The sequence below is a fragment of the Elgaria multicarinata genome, chromosome 1, assembly GCF_023053635.1.
Source record: "Elgaria multicarinata webbii isolate HBS135686 ecotype San Diego chromosome 1, rElgMul1.1.pri, whole genome shotgun sequence".
Lineage (NCBI taxonomy): Eukaryota > Metazoa > Chordata > Lepidosauria > Squamata > Anguidae > Elgaria > Elgaria multicarinata.
This window is the reverse complement of record NC_086171.1, coordinates 36,779,762-36,800,794: the sequence shown is the minus strand read 5'-3', so window position 1 is coordinate 36,800,794 and position 21,033 is coordinate 36,779,762. Positions and strand designations below refer to the sequence as shown.

The 21,033-nt window shown below is 44.3% G+C and overlaps 1 protein-coding gene across 4 annotated transcripts in view; it reads left to right on the top strand.

The window, feature by feature from the left end:
- The window catches only part of DPP6 (dipeptidyl peptidase like 6), a 562,250-nt gene that overhangs the window by 497,506 nt on the left and 43,711 nt on the right, over positions 1-21,033 (top strand). For all 4 annotated transcript variants that reach the window (XM_063126315.1, XM_063126297.1, XM_063126324.1 and 1 more), the window contains exons 9-14: positions 3,392-3,546; positions 5,446-5,543; positions 11,340-11,463; positions 12,504-12,542; positions 19,371-19,478; positions 20,871-20,962. In XM_063126315.1, the coding sequence (XP_062982385.1) occupies positions 3,392-3,546; positions 5,446-5,543; positions 11,340-11,463; positions 12,504-12,542; positions 19,371-19,478; positions 20,871-20,962 (616 nt within the window). The remainder of the gene's footprint in view (positions 1-3,391; positions 3,547-5,445; positions 5,544-11,339; positions 11,464-12,503; positions 12,543-19,370; positions 19,479-20,870; positions 20,963-21,033) is intronic.

Sequence of the window (21,033 nt, the reverse complement as noted above, 5' to 3'; positions counted from 1 at the left end):
TTCCAGAAAATGCACAATTTCCCTGGACACGCTAATGTTGTGCCAGGGGAATTGCGCACTCACCGGAAAGTGTGCATCGCTGAGCGCTCAGCTGGGCCAGCTCCCGGAACAGGTTCAGCTGAGCAGCACTTGGCGAACTTGCGAGGTGGGTGCCTCATGATTTATCCATCCCCTAGTGGGAAGGTGGCGTTGCTCTCATGTCTGTGTTTATGGGTTTCCTGTGGGTATCTGTTTTGCCACCATGTGGACAGAATGCTGAACTAGATGGACCCCTGGTGTGATCCAGCATGGCGTTTCTTATGGTCTCATTATTTATCCCACACTGTTCCTTAACCTAAGCCTAATATGTAAGTTTACACTCACCCAATCAATTTTCTGAGCCTGCTTCATATATCAAACGAAAGTGGGCATTTGTTTTGAAAATTCATGACACACACCATCGCAAAAGTGCCACTGTACTGGATTCATTTTGGGTGGATATTATGGCCTATTATTCCTACAGATGAGTCTTTTGCTGGGATTGGTTACCCTTTTCATCAAGATCCACCATGCATCAGCATCCTGGGGGGGGGGGGCGCGGGGATATAATCTATGCAGTTAAATATCATGTGAAAACGCCCTCCAGAAGCTGCATTAGAATCTCACATGCTCTTCTCTTGAAGTGCTTCATTAAGCCTGAGTGACCTGACAAAGACGTTTGCAGAATAAAGTAATTCCTGATTAATGCTGAATTGTCAAGGACTTGCCAGCCCTCTCGTTTTATTCCCATCAGACATTTCATTAGTGAATTGTACCTGTTAGAAAAAGGTGGTTTTTTTAAAAAAAAATGGCATTAAAAGAGAATATTAGAATGTAAACCTATGCGGCAGGGTCTTGCTATTTACTGTTTTACTCTGTACAGCACCATGTACATTGATGGTGCTATATAAATAAATAAATAAATAATAATAATAATAAGTACAAAGAATGAAATGGAAAATGAGCCAACAATATCTTCCAAACTGTGTGTTTTTGTCTTTGCAATGCTAACTTGACTAGGACACACAAATATATTTTTGTTAAAACCCATTGTTGGAAAAGCTATGACACTCATGGTTAGGAATGGATGAACTCACACGAATCTGGCTCCTTTGGACGCTCACCAAGCCATTGACCACCATCGCTCGTAGTACTGCACAAGCTTCTTTGCAGCTCTGTGAGCACCCGATGAAACTGCAAGCACATTTAACCGTCTTCATTGTTGCGCACAACGGAGGCGCCGGAAACTGCGCATTTCCCATGTTGCGTTCACTTCTTTAATTTAGCTTAAATGGGGCCTTTATGGCTGCTATTTACACGAGATAGGAAATATGTAGTTTTCGGAGCCTCCACTGTGCGCAACAATGGACACTCCAGATGAGGGTGGACAGTGGCTGGGTGCTTGTTGGGCCACAGGGCGCTCAAAGAGCCGGCCCATGAATGCCCCATGGCCCAGGGAGCTGGATCTGAGGAGCAGACGTGGGGGATTCCATTGGACTCCCTGACCCAGTCAGGCGCCCGCAACATCCTTATTCCTGATACATTCTGTCATGTGTGATTGTAACAATTGGTTTCTGCATTCAGTTCTACCACTGAAATTTCCAGGACTAGAGGTCAAATAATTAATCTGGATTTTAGAATAGCATTACTGTGTATTTTTCCTGGTGGGCTAAAGGACTTGCTTCACAAATACCTTCGCGTATAAATTCTCACCTCTGGCTGAACTTAATTGCCCAACAATTTGGATTGTTTAGTACCCAACACATTTAGGGTGGCGCAGTTATGGAAAAAGTCAGCTCTTTCTAGATGGAGCAGTAGCAGAATCAGCTGGAGCTACTAAAACCACTCCTGACCAGTAACACTTGCGCTTTCAGGGTATGTGCTGAGTCCCAAACTGTGTTGCAGGCCCCATCCAGAGTCAGTTGCACACCTCCATGTCAATCCACAGATTTTCCCCACCCACATCACTTCGATCTTCTCTGGATTAAGCTTCAGCTTGTTTGCCTTCATCCACCCCAAAATTGCCCCCAATGCATCCTTTTTGACCAATTTAATTGCTATATAAGATGGAGGAATCCTAGTGTTTTTGCATTATTCCGTCAAATATATATATATATATCCCAAAATTGGATGATTGCTTTGTTTTATCTTTCCTTCTCTTTAGGTCAGTTCATGCAACTACACACCATGTGAAGGAGTTCTTTGTTTCCTGCATGACTTAAATTGCACATAGCAAATCGGTCACCATACGTTTAGTTCGTCACAAGTGCATATTAATTATTTGATACTAAACTTTCGATGTCGGAATTTTAGATTCTGCCCTGTTAAAATTTTGGAAAGGGGAAAGGTTTCTATCAGCACTTGAAAGGTTGTCACACAGAGGAGGGCCGGGATCTCTTCTTGATCCTCCCAGAGTGCAGGACACAGAATAATGGGCTCAAGTTACAGGAAGCCAGATTCTGGCTGGACATCAGGAAAAACTTTCTGACTGTTAGAGCAGTACGACAATGGAACCAATGACCTAGGGAGGTCATGGGCTCTTCCACACTAGAGGCCTTCAAGAGGCAGCTGGACAGCTACACTTTAATGTGGATTCCTGCATTGATCAGGGGGTTGGACTCGATGGCCATGAACACTTACCTTTGGTAACTAAAGGTACATGTTTAGACAGAAAAATGTTCTACAACTCCCAGCATTCCCCAGCCAACTGGATTCCATCTTAACTTTTTCATTGTCTTCATGCCATTGTTCCAGTTATTAGCCCTCTGTTAACTGTCTGGGACATACCCTTCAAATGCAGTTCCATTTGACTAGGAAAACATTAGCTTGCTTGCTGAGGTACCTTGGGTATTATGACCTTGCCTAGTGCACTATACTCTGAAATTGTGAGGGGGAAGAGTTCTATTTGGAAGATTGTTTTGTGTGTCACCCTGAAAAACATATAAATGTAATAGGAAAATGTAAAAATAAAATATACATGGATCGTAAAAGGTCCGAAAAGGTCATACTATGTTCACTGGGGCTTATTCCAGGTAATTGAGCATAGGATTGTAGCCTAAGGAACTAGCTCTTCCAAAATACTTTTAGTGGGACATAACAGTCATTGGAATCAACAGCTATCGATTCTTCATTTCCCTTGCTCAGTGCTCTATGATGATGAAGTATTCTTTTATGTGGTGTAACACAAATCTGACTGAGGTTGGAGATTCTGTACGTTCAAAGGAATACCAGGTTATATTTCAGTATTCTTTGCTAACTGCTTTTTCTCCTTGTGATGTGCTACTAATAGATTTGGTTTCTGTTCTTAACATTTCTCTGTTCACTAACGTTTTGAATGTCACAGTCTTCTTTTCCCTCTCTTTTGTATATGCAGAAGAGATCCTAAAGACCCACATTGCACACTGGTGGTCCCCTGATGGCACAAGATTAGCATACGCAACTATCGATGACTCCAGAGTCCCCACAATGGAGATTCCCATGTTCACGGGCAGCCTTTACCCTAAAGTGGAAACCTACCATTACCCAAAGGTAAGATAGAGTCAATTCATCGTGCTAATTAACATTCAAGGTTTTTTTCTTTTTTACTTTTACCTATTTGAAAATTGAGAACATGAACATAATCAGAAAAACAGATTCATTTCTCAGTCAATAGCTTAGCTGCAGTCCTAATCACCTCCGGGCCAAATTCCGTGATCACGTACAGCTCTTAGATCGGGGGGGGTGTCAAATCTTTTTCAGCCTGAGGAGCAAATTCCATTTCAGAGAAGCTCTTGCAGGCCGCCTTCCAGTGGAGGGGGCGAAGGTGACAGAAAAAGTGTCAGGGACAAAACCCAACCGATTGTAGCTTAAAGCTCTTATAGCCAGTTACTAAGCCTTAGGCCTTTGCTAGACCTACCTGATAATCTGGTGGTGAGGAGGGGAGAGCCCACAATGCAACTATCGCAGGCTCTCAATGTAGTCTACACCTCAGGCACGATGCGGTCAAGAAAGGACCCCGTCGCGTCCACCATTTTTTTTCGTCTTGAAGGGGTCATGTGCATGAACGCTCGTGCGCTCAGGTAAGTGGTTTTTTTAAAAAATTAATGGCTTTCCCCACTCCCCCCACCCTAGCCCTGATGGCCGCAGCGCTCCTGCGCCCCGTCCGCCGCTTTCCCCAGCTACTCGCGAGTAATTGCGGTAACCGGGAAAAGCAGCGGAACGGTCTACATGCTCGCAGTCTCGGGCTCAGCCCAAGGCCGTGGGAAATACTGGGCCAAAAGTGGCACCCGTTACCCCGGGGCAAGGGAGGGTTGACTCCTGCCTGAGCCCGGGATCCCCTGTGTGTCATCTGGATGCACAGGGGCGATCCTGGGTATCAGCCCGCGCTAACCGCTGGTCTAGCTAAGGCCTTAGGCAAAGCATTTCAACCTTTTAGAATGGGGGGGAAAAAAACTGCACAAATTCTGGGAAACTTCTCAATGATCAGTGGTAGGAGGAAGGGGGTGCGGGGAGGAGAAGGGGGAGAGCCCTTTGGGTGAACCCTGGAAGACTGGATTTGGATCCCAAGACAGGCTGGTTTGGCCCCCGGCTTGAGGTTCTGCATTCCTGTCTTAGAGAGGTGTTTTCCTGCAAAGTTGTGGTCAGCAGCTTCTGGTGGAACAGAGCACCAGTGGGGTAGAGAGGGAGAGGAGTGGGGGCATCATCTCTCTCTTTTCTCACCAGAAGTTTGTTTGCTTAAAATCACACACACACACACACACACACACACACACACACACTGCTTCCCCATGTGTGAGTACAAAGATGCAATTGTGTTGAGAAAGGATACAATCCCATATGCTAAACTTTTGAGGTTCTTGGCCAGCAGCTCCTTTGCTTTGAAGCTGAAAACTGAGCTGATTTGTAGGGTGGGTTTCCCCCAACTCACCCCCATCCCCAGAGTGACTGGGGATCCATAACTGCTTTGCACTTTAAAAACACACACAGTGGAAAACAGTTACAGAACTATGAGAAATATGTAGTTCGACCCTCAGCTAGACCTGTAAATTCTGTATTGTCCTAATCCTTAGTCTGATGCTAAAACTATGCCCAGCACCAACATTCTTATTTATTTATTTATTTATACCCATTTAACTGACTTATAAACCAGCTATGGGTTGGAACCAGGCTTAGGCCTTAGCTAGACCTAAGGTTTATCCTGGGATCGTCCCGGGGTTATCCCTGTTCATGTAAATGACACACAGGATATCCCAGGAGTAGGCAGGGACGACCCCGGGACGATCCCAGGATAAACCTTAGGTCTTAGTCATGGTTAGAGTACACCCATGGAAGTCAGTGAGACTGGTCATGACTGTCACCGATTTCAATAAGTCTATGACGAGTCTGGATCCGAACCTACATAGTTTATTGACCAGTTTCTTATCATTCCATCTTCATTTTACCTTCTAGGTTGGAACAGAAAATCCAAGCATTTCCTTACATGTCATCGGTTTGAACGGGCCTACTCATGATTTGGAAATGACTCCTCCCGATGATCCGAGAATGAGGTTTGTGCTGTACTGGCCAAGGATGAGGACCTGAGAGTATGGTGTACCAAAACTGTCATTAAATTTCCTTTGTTTGCTCTTACAATTTCTAATTCTACTCTCTCTTCCCTCCTCCCCTTTTCTTGGGTGCTGGTCTCATTTGCTGACAAAGTGGGTTGGGCTATGCAGATTTCTCTTGGCCCCTCTGCTTGCCATTGGCTTCCTTGCTCTAGTTTACCTTGTTGGCCTAGGGCACCTTAGCACTTGGGGAGGGGGGCTTTGAGACTGCAAAAAGAATAACAACAACAACAACAACAACAACCAAACTATGATCCACCTGCATGAAATTGAGCCCACTCTTCTAGGTCAGAACTCCATAGAATTTCAAATGAACTTCCAAATGTCAACTTGACGTTGATCAAGCCAGTGTTCTCAGATGGATGAAATCCAGTCGATAACACTCCATGCCTCTGTATTGGGCTGTGCCGTGATGAGAAGTGGTTCCAGCATTGTAACCCTATAAGTCCCCCTCATTCCAACTGATTAGACTTTTCACTGTGACCTTGGGTGCTTCCAGACAAGGGGATGGATCTAGATTTACACTGGATTGGCTGTGCTGGCAGAAATGGGCTACCACACCCCATCGTTCCTATGGCAGCCTCTCTGGCTCCGGGAAACGCTACACAGAGAGTCAGGAGACCTGTGGCATGGGGGGATTACCAAAATTCAGGTGGAGGGACCTTCCACAAGCAGAGGCCTTTCTCTGATGGAAGGTACCATTCTCTTGCAGAATGCAGATCCTGGATCCTACCCAAGGCTATTTATTTATTTATTTCATTTATATCCTTCTTTTTTCCTCTTGTGAAGAACCCAAAGCAGCTCCTCTCCATTTTATTTTCACAACAACCCTGTGAGGTAGGTTAAGTTGAGAGTCAGTGGCCGGCCTGAAGTCACCCAGTGAGCTTCATGGCCGAGTGGGGGCTAGAACTTGGATCTTTTCAATCACAGTCCAACCCTTTAACCACTACACCACATTGTTTTTTACTGGACAATCGCCTGACAATCGCCAGAACTTTACAGGGGGCCAAAGCAACATTGTCTTCCATTTGTAACCCTCCTGTGTTTTCCCACCATTACTTCCATCTTTTTTCTTACCACAGAAAATCCGTTAAGGAGGGATAGAAGGAATGGCTGCACCGTGTCTTTTGACTGTTAGCCCCGGGAGTTATCCATCTCAAAGCAGCAAGCACGCTTAATTTGGAAACGAATCCTTTTGAAAACAATGGGATTTCATGTCAGCATAACCTTATGGAAATGGTGCTTTTGCTCTTCAAAACCTCTGATTAACTAAAAGCTTTGGATACCCTCCAGGGTAGCCGAATCAATGATTTTGTGCTGTATCATGCATCCAATATATCGCTAAGGTTAATCTACACTCTGTGGAGTACATTATCAGTATCAAATTTAATTTAACATTCCAAGCTCACCTTGAAGTCTACCAAGATGAGCAAAGTATTCAAAAGTTAAATATTTAGACATGACCAGGGTCACACAAGGAGCAAACCAGGGCCTGGGAAGTGGGATGAGGAACTGATCCAAATGTGCAGTGAATGCAGATGAATCACAATGGATGTCAGCATTAACACTGAAATGGGCTCTAATTTCAGACTGATGGGAGTACAGGGCCTACTCATAGGCCCTAGCTGGCAACCATGAGGCCCAGTATTGGGCAAAAGGCAGGATACAAATAAATATAATAATAATAACAACAATAACAATAACAATAATAATAATAATAACAATCTTGAGTAGTTTGGGATCCCACTCTTTGAAATTTGCAACAGTTTCTCTGCATCACAGGTCTCTTCCATCATGGCTATTAATCCTATCCAGCCCAAATCATATGAATCAGAATTACATAGAATCATAGAATAGTAGAGTTGGAAGGGGCCTATAAGGCCATCGAGTCCAACCCCCTGCTCAATGCAGGAATCTACCCTAAAGCATCCCTGACAGATGGCTGTCCAGCTGCCTCTTGAAGACCTCTAGTGTGGGAGAGCCCACAATCTCCCTAGGTAATTGGTTCCATTGTCGTACTGCTCTAACAGTCAGGAAGCTTTTCCTGATGTCCAGCCGGAATCTAGCTTCCTGTAACTTAAGCCCATTAGTCCGTGTCCTGCACTCTGGGAGGATCGAGAAGAGATCCTGGCCCTCCTCATCACCTACTATCATCCTACACAGACCACACAAACTGCTCTAGTAACAATGTAGTGCTCTTGGTGTCTGCCAGGTTCCCTGCCCCTACTGATTTTTATTTTATTTCTTTATTATTATTATTATTATTATTATTATTATTATTATTATTATTTATTTATTTATTTATTTGTTTATTTATATAGCACCATCAATGTACATGGTGCTGTACAGAGTAAAACAATAAATAGCAAGACCCTGCCGCATAGGCTTACATTCTAATAAAATCATAATAAAACAATAAGGAGGGGAAGAGAATGCACCAAACAGGCAGTATAAAGTCAGAGCAAAATCAAGTTTTAAAAGCTTTAGGAAAAAGAAAAGTTTTTAGCTGAGCTTTAAAAGCTGCGATTGAACTTGTAGTTCTCAAATGTTCTGGAAGAGCGTTCCAGGCGTAAGGGGCAGCCGAAGAAAATGGATGAAGCCGAGCAAGGGAAGTAGAGACCCTTGAGCAGGTGAGAAACATGGCATCAGAGGAGCGAAGCATACTGCAAAGCGAAGTGCTGCCCTTCTTTATTTAAATTCAAAAGGGTGGATTTATATTTTGGAGCGCACCCGCCCCACCTCAGCCTTTTACTTGGGTTCTCAAGCAAGTCTGGTGAATGAGTGGTGTCTAGCCATGTCCACTACAGTAGCCATTATATGAATGGGCAAGACACCATGGCAGCCATTTTGTGACAGTGCCCACAATACTCTATCAAAACTCCAAATGTACCTACTGACCCCAAAAGGCTGGGGATCCCTGCTATATTCTTTGTGCAGAATTTGGACATCCTGGCGATGGAATCTGATAGATCCGTTGTCCCGGCATCATCATTGTCTGAACACCTCAGTGTATTCCATTATCTTAAAACGACTGAGGGGCTGTGCTAAAGCTTAAGGAAAGGATTTTAGATTTCACATCCATCATCACCAGTATTTGCAGTAAGTAGAGACATCAAGCAATATCAAAAAAGCTCCGGATCCCAGCTGCTTTGGGTCATGGGGTGGGGGTGGACACAGCTGAAGACAACTATTTGTCCTGCTTTTGTAATTATTCTTTTATTGAGTAAGCCAGCAGCTGAGAGGAGTTTTTCATTATCTCCTCATCTTACTTCCTTTAATAATCGTAAAATAAGCTACCCTTATAGTGGATATACTGGGTTAGATCTGTGGTGTGTGTGTGTGTATGTGTGTGAGAGAGAGAAAGGTGGGGGTATTAAGCTCTTCAATGTTCAGCGCATGGTTGTGCTTCCCTCTTTTCACATGCAACGCACAAAACTGCTAAACTCAGCCATTCCACCCCACCCTGCAGCTGAATTCCTGCGCTAAACATAGCAGAGAAACACAAAATTAATCTCCAGCTGTTTTTTTTTCTTTTCTGGATAATCAGATCATCTCCTTTTCTCCACTCCTCCCTCCTCTGTATGCATCGCCCATCCTTTCCGGAACACAAGAGTCTTCTCCTGCGACGCAGCGCATTAATCCCAATGAGAGCAACAACTCCTTATGCATATTTTATGGCAAACAAATGAACTCATAAAATTTTTATGGACTGTACACACTGCGAAAAGCCATTGTATGATAATTTAAAGATGGCTTTGACCCAGGCCTGCCACTTGAATATGATAATGCTGCATGATTTGTCAGCCTTACAATGGCAGCGCACGTTCATTATCAAGCCGTTTCGCCCTTTCCTGAGCTCGAGGGGAAAACAAATCGCACACTCTGTGCCTCCAACATTAAAATGTAATGCCAGGCAAGGTTCTTTTTCCTATCAGGTATTAAGGGAATTCAAAGTACGGTCAAAGTACAGAACATAAAAAAATGTATCCCAGTCTTGTTACGTCTATGACATGTTTGGCTCATAGGCCAGGCTGCGCATATTTGTTCAGTGTGGTAAGCAGATGTGCCCTCTTGACAAGGGTGACAATTCCACACCCAGACATGGACCTGGGGAAGAAGTCTGTGAATTGCCGTGGCCTTCCTTCTGTCAGTGTTAGTTCATCATTATTTCCAATCTTAGGTTCAGTTCATCTTGAACTTCAAACATTTCTCCAGCCTTCAATTCGGTTCATCCCAAATTTTGAAAATAGGGTTATTTTTTCATGTTTGTTTGAAAATGCATGGGCATTTTGGTGCACATTTCTAACACATGCCTTTCTTTATGTATTTTGCCTAATATCCACATTTTCTGCAAGCAATTCTTCTAATAGAATGCATTTTTGAACATTATTTTCTCTTGCATCCATTTTTTTTGCCCATATTTTGTCCACCCTTGGCGACAGCACTGTCCCCAGTGAACACCCACCCCCCGCAGTTCATGACACTTTATAGGCTTAGTTAATTGTACCGGCTTTATTATCGGCTAGAAGACAAGGCACTGAAACAAAAAATTAAACCTGTAACCGAGCTTTAGTACATGTAACAGAAATAATTGCATTATCCTTTTCCTGGCTCCACTTCTTCCCTCTTCCTCTGTTGATTACCCTGTGGGGAATTTTAGATTGTAAGATCTTTGGGGCAGGGATCTTTCCTCTTGTACTTCATTGTTGTTGTTTAATTAGGATGACAACAACAACAACACAGGTTGGTTAAAATATGGAACAGTTGGCAACTCACAGCAACATCCATTTCTTCAGAAAATTTTTGAATTAACTTTTCTCTCCTTACTTTATCTGGGTCCTTCCCTATTCCTTGCTGCTGAACTGTTAATGACCTATTGCCCCCACCCACCCACCCTGGTATTAACGTTTAGCATAGATTGTCAAACATTTGGACCAAAACTGCATTGTTCCAGAGCTTTACACAACATTGGGATGAATTAAATATTAAACACTGGCAGCAATGCATAGAAGCAGAAGTGGTTTATATGCAATTGACCTGCGTATGGTTTTCCCACTTCACATTTTAAACTGGTAAGGGAGGCAATGAACAACAGAGTCATTTATTTGCTGTCTGTTGATGTTGTTATTTCTTTAGTACTTAATGTGTTTGTAAGTGGTGTACAAAGAATAGAATAGATGGGACTCTAATACAATGGTTAACGGAAAAAACCAAAAAGGGATGAAGAGAGGAAAGGCGAATAAGCATATCCAGGGAGTATTATTTAATGTTGCATCGTGAAGGTACACAGTGACCAGGTGTAATGGCCACTGCAGGAGACAATTCCGGGTGGGGAGGAGCCAAACTGTCAGGTGATGCTAGTCAGACCAATGAAGAGGGTCTCACATCTTGCTCTGATGCAGTCAGGGGGAGATGTTGGTTTCTGTACACACATGGTGATAGAGCAGGGTTGAAAAGTAAAAAGATCTCCAGATGATTTGGACTTCAGCTCCCAGCATTCCTGAGTCTTAGCCAGGTTGGCAGGGGCTTCTGGGAGCTTAAGTCCAAAACTTCTGGAGATCTACTGTACCTTCTGCCAACTCTGCTCTGTGTATTGGCAGTTTCCAGTTGAAATCACGCACTCCCCCTACTAACGTTGCATCTGGAAAACAAAGCATTGTAGCATCACGTCGTCTTGGTGGCATCATTTTCCTAAGTGCATGCAATGATAGCACTCAAATGCCCTCATTTGTTTTTCAGGGAATACTATATAACTATGGTGAAATGGGCAACCAGTACCAAAGTTGCAGTAAACTGGCTAAACAGGGCACAGAACGTTTCTATCCTGACCCTCTGCGATGCAACGACAGGAGTCTGCACAAAGGTATCTATTTTTACCCCTTCATTTATAGCAGGTAGACGCTGCCCTAAACAGGGTTGCTGTATTTGCAGTGGAAGCTACTAGATATAGAACAAAGTTTTGGGATACGATCAGTGTGAAGGTTATAAAGATTCAGAGATATGAATGCAATTTGATTGACAGGTTATTAAAGGTTTCTGTAGATTTGCTGTTTACCCACCTTACCATCATTTTAGTTTTGTTGTTTTAACCTTATGTGTAACTTTTTTATATTGTATAATAATATTGTAAAATTTTAAGTTTGTATGGCCCCGTTCAGACAGCACGCTAAACCATGCTGCTTAATCACAAAATGCATTCCATTAACCATTTTGTGGTTAAGCAGCTTGGTTTAGCGTGTTGTCTGAATGGGGCCTATGTGTTGCAATGATCCGTGGATTGAGCAATGAACATTTGGAATAGTTGGCTGCCCTATAAGTGAAGGAGGGGCCATAGCTCAGTGTGTTACAGCACCTGCTGAGCATGCAGAAGGTCAGAGGTTCAATCCTCGGCTTCTCCATGTAGGGCTAGGAAGGAATCCTGTCTGAGACCCTGGACAGCCATGGCTGCCAGTCAGTGTCAACAGCACTGGGCTGGATGGACCCATGGTCTGACTCAGTACAAGGCAGCTTCCAATGCTCCTATGTTAAGACGTTTGCATAGCACCTTGCAGCATAAAAAAAGGAAAGCAATAAAAAAAATCAGTAACTAAGAAAAAAAAAATCCTTTGGCCTTAGCTAGACCTAAGGTTTATCCCGGGATTGTCCCTGCCTGCTCCCGGGATATCCTGTGTGTCATTTACATGAACAAGGATGACCCCAGGATGATCCCGGGATAAACCTTAGGTCTAGCTAAGGCCTTAGTTATTGCATTTTTAAATCTGTTTTATTTTGTGTTGCATCCATCTAAAAACCAATAGCTTTCCCTGCAGCATTTGTTGTTCCCATTTTTTAAAAGACTGAAAATGGCTTGTCACAAAATGGTAAACTACCGGATAGTATTTTAATTATGTTGCTTTGTTTCAGAAACATGAAGATGAGAGCTCAGCCTGGTTACACCGACAGGTAATAGTGGTCTTTTCATCTGGATTGATCGTTTTTCTCCTTTCCTTAATAAAAGAGAGAGGATTCTGCACACTGCCAAGAAGTGATAGATCAGTACCACAAAGCTACATATTTAAGAGATGCAAACTAATGCTTCAGTGGAAATCTGTGGTGACCTGAGACCTGGCCTCCCCACGTCCATCTTATGGAATTTTCCTCTCTAGGCAAAGTCCCTCCTAAATTGCCGGTGATGAGAGGACAGTGGTGGCTGAGGAACACGTAAAGTGAACTTTGAGTGTCGGAAGAGGGGCACTGCTTTCAAACATGAAGCCGATGGTTTGGTGGGTTTCACAATAAGCAGCGCCTTGGATGCATACCTTAAAATTGATCTAGATTCTGGTCCTAACTAAGCAGTCAGTATTCTGTTCTAGTGTTCGTGCAGACCTAGGCAGGATCTACACTGCTGCTTTAAAATGGTTTATAACAATAGCGACAACTGTTGGGCCCCAGGACACACTCCATGTACAGTTTTCAAAAAGTTTTCAAAGGCCTTAGCTAGACCTAAGGTTTATTCCGGGGTCGTCCCAGGGTCGTCCCTGCCTGCTCCCGGGATCCCCTGTGTGTCATTTACATGAACAGGGATGACTCCGGGACGATCCCGGGATAAACCTTAGGTCTAGCAAAGGCCAAAGTGTCATATCCTGCTTGGTGTAGATTTGGCCAATGACTTTACATTCCTGCAGCTACCTAGGGCCACAGCTGGGCTAACCAGTATAGCAGCCTTTCCCAACCTGCTGTCTTACAGATGTGTTGACTCACAACTACCATGGCCATGCTGACCAGTGGAGGCTGGTGGCTCTGATGCCAGTGGGTAGTGAATCCGCTCCACGTTTTAGTCAGAACCAGTCAGAACTCAAAAGTCCTTTAGAGTCCTGACTGGTTTTGACTGAAACCCGGAGTGGATTCATGCCCCGTTGACAGTGGAGCCACACCAGGTGGCTTATGCCATCACAAATGGGTTAGTCTTTAAGATGCTGCAAGGCTCTTTATGTTCATTAGGACAAATAAAACTCATCAGGGGCAGCAGTAGGGATGCCAGGACTGTGAGGTGCATGACCTTACCTGAAAAGAGCAAGACCAACAAGGGACAAGTGTCCTAAATCAAACCATTTTGCTTCACCCTACTTGGAGCCTGGAAAACTCCATTTTCCTGATGCCTCCAACTGCGTGGCTATTTCCATTGCAACTTTCATTCAAACATTTCATCCAACTTTCCCCCTCCCCATATCTAGCACCTAAACACCAATGAGATACAATTGCATGATATTAATCACTATGGAATTTAATGGCATTTGACACAACTCCTCCAATGAGCCCAAAGTGCTTTCTTAAGAAAAGTCTGTGGGAATTACATTCGACAATATGATTATTCCAAGCCTCTTGATTTAGCTAAGTGGGTGATTAGTAGGTTATCACCTTTCTCTCAAATTATCAATCTGTAATAGCCTCACAGATTACGGAGTTATAAATTTATAGCTTTCTTTTTTAACTTAAGAAGATAATTTCAGGATTCTTACAATCAGGAATCCTTTTATAGCAAGAGAGTGTATTGCTGCTCTATCAAGGCCAGTCCTGGTTAGGGATGGGTGAGAAATTCACTCCACTGGGGGGGGGGGGGAAGGGTTAAATAGATTTATCCAATTCACACTTCCTGTGCCTTTGAGCGAACTGAGACAGGGTTGTATACTGAAATCTGCATTTCTGTGAACTTCGCGATGCGGCCTGTTTCAGTGGGGAGGGGTAATGATCACAGAAATGTTTTTTGTAAACCGCCCAGAGAGCTTTGGCTATTGGGCAGTACAGAAATGCAATAAAATAAATAAATAAATAAATAAATAAATAAATAAATAAATAAATAAATAAATAAATAAATTTTACATACATATGTAAACACCCATGGAAGAGAAGGCTATACTAGTCCTAATGGCTATATGCTACCTCCAGTGTCAGAGGCAGTAAGCCTGTATACACCCGTTACAATAAATATGTATAAATAAATACATATTCAGGGGAAGTGCAAGCAAAATGTGTTTTGGGGGGGGAAGGGTGCACGAAAAACTGCATCCCAGCAATCGAAAACGCTTGGGAAAACGCATACTATTAAAAATGTACACAAAAGGTTGAGGAAAATGTGCACAAAGTGTGCAGACAATGTGCACAGATATGCAGTAGCCCAGCTCTTGAGTTCTGAAGTTCATAGAAGGACAAGACTGATTATATCATTGTCCTTAGGGTGTGCTAGGGCAGCTGGCAGTGTCAGGCCTCCTGCCACGGGTAGAACTTGCATGATGTGATGCCGTTAGTGATTGCATCTAATATGAGCATAAGCCCTGCCCGTATAACCCCCTTTTTGTAATAAGTAAACCATGTAGGCCAGGGATAGGAAATGTGTGCTCCTCCAGGTGGTGTTGGACTGCAAGTCCCATCATCCCTCTCTATTGCTTCTGCTGGCTAGGGCTTATGGCAGTTGCAGTCCAACTACATTTGGGGACCCACGCGTTCCCTACCTTGGTGTAAGCAAAGAATACTAACCAACAGATGCAGCTAGACAGACATCAGAACATGTGATGGGGTGGCTCCCTTCCATGCTGCATTCTGGTGCTAACAAAAGAGTAAGCTGGAAGCAGAGAGTGTAGTAGGAACGGGGCTTTGGTTGTCCCTAAGGTCAACCAGAAGGTCATCTCGAAGCTTGATCCAAGCTGAGTTTCATAAGAACATCAGAAGAGCCCTGCTGGATCAGACCATGGGTCCATCTAGTCCAACAATCTGTTCATGCAGTAGCCAACCAGCTGCCCATGGGAAACCCACAAGCAGGACATGATTGAAGCAGCACCCTCCCACCCATGTTCCCCAACAACTGGTGTGTACAGGCTTACTGCCACTGACACTGGAGGTAGCATATAGCCATTAGGACTAGTATAGCCTTCTCTTCCATAGGTGTTTACATATGTATGTAAAATATATTTGATTTTGATTTTTGTTGAATAAATAGTAACAATATATATAAACAGAGATAGGGTAGAATGCCTAGGCCAGCCTTCCTCAACCTGGGGCGCTCCAGATGTGTTGGACTACAACTCCTAGAATGCCCCGGCATTCTGGGAGATGCAGTCCAACACATCTGGAGCGCCCCAGGTTGAGGAAGGCTGGCCTAGAATGTATATAGCACAGTGTGCCTACTTTAACTGCAATCTGCCCATCTTCACCCCACTGCTTACTGTAATTCGTAAATCCCACCCACAGATTTTCTGCTATGATTTAGCTAAGCCCTGGTACATTCTCTGATGAAGGATTCTGCTACAGCAAGATACTGAGAAATCTCTCGCCTCTCCTGCTAAACTCGGTGCTAATTCCCAGCACCCTGGCGTGATCACCCTGTTAATGACTCCCTCACATTTTATTTAATAAGTAGCATGAACTGCCATGTTTCCCTGCCCCCGCCCTGCCCTATCACGCAACATCTGGGAATCCTGCCAAGAACACGTGATTCTTAACCAGTTGTGTCCATGTTCCAAATGCAGCTCTGCAATTTGTATCGAAAGGGCTTTTTTTTTTTTTTGGACAGAAAAAAGTCCTACAACTCCCAGCATATCTGGCCGGTGAATGCTGGGATTTGTAGGAGGGGATTTCTCTTTCTAAACATGCATAGGATTGTGCCTTTAATCAGTAATTTATTTCATATTCTGCATCTGGTGAAGCAGGAACACCTTGCGTACGAAATCTGATGCCATGATGAAGGTGTTTCAGGTGTTGCGGGGCTCTGTGTTTTTATAACTCTTTGATCTCGGCCATTTCAGACTTGTCTTCATTTTAGATGGCAACGGAGTCCAGCTACTGCTAACTCACCTTTCCCCCACCCCACCCCATCTCCTTATGCCATGCAAAGTGAGTGCCACCCAAGCAGAAGAGGAATGAAGGTGTCGTGCTGGTTTACATTCTGCATGGTGGCAAAAGAGACGACAACTATCTATGGCTTCTATTAAATAATGTAACTCATGCCATGTAATTTTCAGTAAAGCCGAGAGAATGAGAACCATTAGCCGACCCACCACACCGTGACAATGCGAATTAGGCTGGGAACCTTAAGCACAGACTTCGCCTGAAGCCCAAGCAGTGAAGCTCCCTTCTTATAAGGCCAGTGCTGAGCTGAAGCTCGTGGGCAAATAGGAGGTTTTGTCTGGAGACAGAAGGAGAGGCAGAAGGGACGATTCGTCATAGAAGGAGGCCATAGGGAGCCCTTCGGAAGGCAGGAAGCCAAACTGCCGCTGCAGAACGCCTTCTTCTATGCCGTTTAGTGAGGAGGAGTGTGAGGAGGGTTACAGTTGCATGGATTGGAGTTAGTCCATTGAGAGTAACTAGGGGGACCATATGGAAAGGAGGACAGGGCTCCTGTAACTGTAACAGTTGGACAGAAAAGGGCAGGGCTCTTTCGCTAGAGTGGCCAGATACAAAAGAGGGCAGTTTTAACTGTTGGGATGAAGAGGGAATTCCACCAGGTGCTGTATGCATACAAATGACACCTACTGAAATCCTCTTTTCTATACTCTTTTCCCTCTTCATCACAACAGTTAACGCTGCAGAAGCCCTGCCCTCTTTTGTATCTGGTCATGCTAGGCAGGGCTCCTGCAGCTTTTTGTGATGAAGAGGGAATTTCACCAGGTGCTGCATGCATACAAATGACACCTGCTGAAAGTCCCTTTTCTATCCAACTGTTAAAGAGACAGGAGCCCTGTCCTTCCTTTCCATATGGTCACCCTAAGACTAACTCGAGTTCACTGTTTACCTGGAGTCATGTTTGTCATGCATATCAATGTTATTTTATTACATTTATATCCCACCAAGGAACTCAAAGTGCCCACATGGGATTCCAGCTGGTCTCCCCTCCAAGCACTGTGCAGCAAATGCTGGTGTATATGTATCAAACTCGACCACTGCCGAAAATGTGAATCAGCTGTAAAGTTTGTCTAAATTGACACATCCTTGATCTGGTGGCAAAGTTAGGGTGACCATATGAAAAGGAGGACTGGGCTCCTGTATCTTTAACAGTTGTATTGAAAAGGAAATTTCAACAGGTGTCATTTGTATATATGGGGAACCTGATGGAATTTCCTCTTCATCACAACAGTTAAAGCTGCCCTCTTTTAAAATGGTCACTCTAGTATAGCTCCCGTAGCTTTAACTGTTGTGATGAAGAGGGAATTTCACCAGGTTCTCCATATATACAAATGACACCTGCTGAAATCCCCTTTTCTACGTAACTGTTAAAGATACAGGAGCCCTGTCCTCCTTTTCATATGGACAGCCTAGGCAAAGTGGAATCAGAAACCACGGTTTGAATTGGAATTGCAAACTGTAGTTCATGGTAACGCTGGTTTAGCCTGATGTCTGAATTGACATACCAGAGTTATGGACATCACCTTGTCCTTAGAGGTCGCAGCTGTGCCATAGAAGTGGAAGTGCTGAGTACTTGGGAAACGAAAGTGAACCTCTAAACCATAGTTTGCCTGTACAGTTGGTAGCTCAAACCTTGATTTTGCTTCTGAGCTCTGGTTAGTGAAAACCATGACTCAGCATAGTTCTTGCTGATGTCTCAGTTGACTCAAATTGAGTCAAACTGCCTGTGTTTTGTGCAGGAAAGGCATCTGGACAAATAACCAACTTTGGTTCAGTTGTTGCAACTTAGCAGGGCTGCCTTTGGCAGAAATGAAGTATTAAGCTGTAAACTTTTTTTTTTAACAGAAATCTCTGTTAGAAATGGCTTCTAGCTGTTTCTCGGTACATCTGTGTATGTGTCTGTGATTTGCTTTTATCTTTGCAAGAGGATAATATCTTTGAAGAGCAGAATGCTGCAGTGCCCCAAATCTCCTCAGGGTTTCCTGCCTTCAGAAGCATCGCTAAGTAAAAAGGGGGGGGGGACCTCGCTTTTCAATGAGGAGCAATAGCAGAAGTCTGCCAGAACTTCAGTGTTTAATGGCTCCAAGGATCACTCAGCTCAGCTTGCCATTCTCAGAGCCCCAGAATGTGGGGAGAGAGAGAGAGAGAGAGAGAGAGAGATCCACTTCTTTTCTACTCTTGTCAAAGACTGTGGGCCTTAAACCCGGATTGCTATTGGTGGAGGCTGTGGTCTGCCAAAGTGGCTTCCATATAATCTGTAAAATAAGACAGCCCCTACCTGCAGGCTTACAATCCATAAAGACATGACACACAAGGAAAAAGGACCAGGGACGGAAGAGGGAAGAGGAAAGGCTGTGTGGAACTGTATGTGCTCTGGCATAACATCAGGCAGTTCCAAAAGGCTGTCCAGGCATGAAAGGCAAGCATGTAGAGCAGCATTCCCTAACCTGGTGCCCTCCAGAAGTTTTGGACTTCAACTCCCATCAGCCCCAGTCAACATGGCCAATGGTCAGGGTTGCTGGGACAATGTATGCAAGCAAAGCGCAGTGTAAGTGAGTGGTGTGTGTGTGAGAGTGTGTGTGCGTGTGTGTGTGTGAGAGAGAGAGAGTTGCATGTGTGTGTTATGTGCAGCCACAGCAGATACCCTGTGCAGACCTCAGGGCCAAAAAGGTTGTGCACCCCTAAACTACTTAGAACCGCAGAACGCTTTGCACAAGGATGCAGTGACTTGCTGAGCTGGATCATGGCCAGGTTCCTGGAAGATCTGTGGTTTGAATCCACACATGCCTGGCAGATGGAGTTAGGGACTGACAGGGTTCCTCTCTTGAGTGGTTGATTTGAAAGTCTCGTGTATATTCACAGTCTCCTCCATTTGCACCTCTCCTGCATTTGCAGAATGAAGAACCCATCTTCTCCAGAGATGGCAGGAAGTTCTTCTTTATCCGAGCCATTCCTCAGGGTGGACGAGGCGATTTCTACCATATCGCCATGTCTTCAGCGCAGGTGAGGCAGACCTTTGCAGCTGCTAAATTGATTCAGTATGAAGGGGCAGTGGGAGGCTGGTGGCTCCAGGGGAAGTGGGGTGGTAAATCTGCTCCAGGCTTCAGCCAGAACCAATCAGAACTCTGAAGGAGCTATCCAAGGTACACCAAGGTGGTACTCAGACAGTGTTTTGCAGGAAGAATCATAGAATCACAAAATCATCGAATAGTTGAGCTGGAAGGGGCCTATAAGGCTCAATGCAGGAATCCACCCCCAACCTTGAGCCCTCCAGATGTCTTGGACTGCAATTCCCATCATCCCCAGCAAGCATAGTCATTAGCAGACACGAGGTTGAGGGAGGTGCCTTATGGCATGGATTTAGGATTATCCCAGGACTTGGGAGTAAGGACAAATAATATGTGAGTGCTATATTTTTAACACATGAGCAAAATAAGGCACGCTCGTTACTGGCCACTCATGGAAGTTCATGGGTCCTTTGACAATGACATCAACCTCCTGTGCCTCCCACATGCATTCCCCTGGTAGTTTCATTTAAAGAAGAAAAAAAGGCTGGATATCCTAATTCTGCAGCAATAACTAAGGATTTCCTACTCTGTGTAGGGGAAGTTGCACTAGTTCTGGGTTCCACAATTCAAGAAGGACGCAGACAAGCTGGAGCGTGTTCAGAGGAGGGCAACCAGGATGATCAGGGGTCTGGAAACAAAGCCCTATGAAGAGAGACTGAAAGAACTGGGCATGTTTAGCCTGGAGAAGAGAAGATTGAGGGGAGACATGATAGCACTCTTCAAATACTTAAAAGGTTGTCACACAGAGGAGGGCCAGGATCTCTTCTCGATCCTCCCAGAGTGCAGCACACGGAATAATGGGCTCAAGTTAAAGGAAGCCAGATTCCAGCTGGACATCAGGAAAAACTTCCTGACTGTTAGAGCAGTACGACGATGGAACCAATTACCTAGGAAGGTTGTGGGCTCTCCCACCCTAGAGGCCTTCAAGAGGCAGCTGGACAACCATCTGTCAGGGATGCTTTAAGGTGGATTCCTGCATTAAGCAGGGGCTGGACTCGATGGCCATGTTAGGCCCCTTCCAACTCTGCTATTCTATGATTCTATGATTCTACAATCACCCTCTAGAGATTGCTGTCCCATTCAGGGCTACGAGCACAGAGAGGAAGGGAAGTTTTCCATTATAAACCACATAGTAGTCGCCCCTGTCCACCTGTTTAATGCAGCCCATTACAATTGTTCAAGAGAAGCAAGAAGCAAAGCCCCGGTAAGGAAACACGATTCCCCTTAATCTAAAGAAGCCCATTGAGAGAGCTTGTTTTGAAGAACCTAAAGCAAATCATCTCGCTAAGACTTTTTGAAATGGAACTCTTATTCTCTTTCCTGGCAGCCCAACAGCAGCAACGATAACTTGCAGTCTATTACATCGGGTGACTGGGATGTGACCAAGATTCTGGGATATGATGAAAAGCAGCATAAAGTGTAAGTCTTTTTTTGTTGTTGTTCAATTAAAAAATGCCAGGAAGGCTTTCATCTTTCAGAACGCGGTGTGC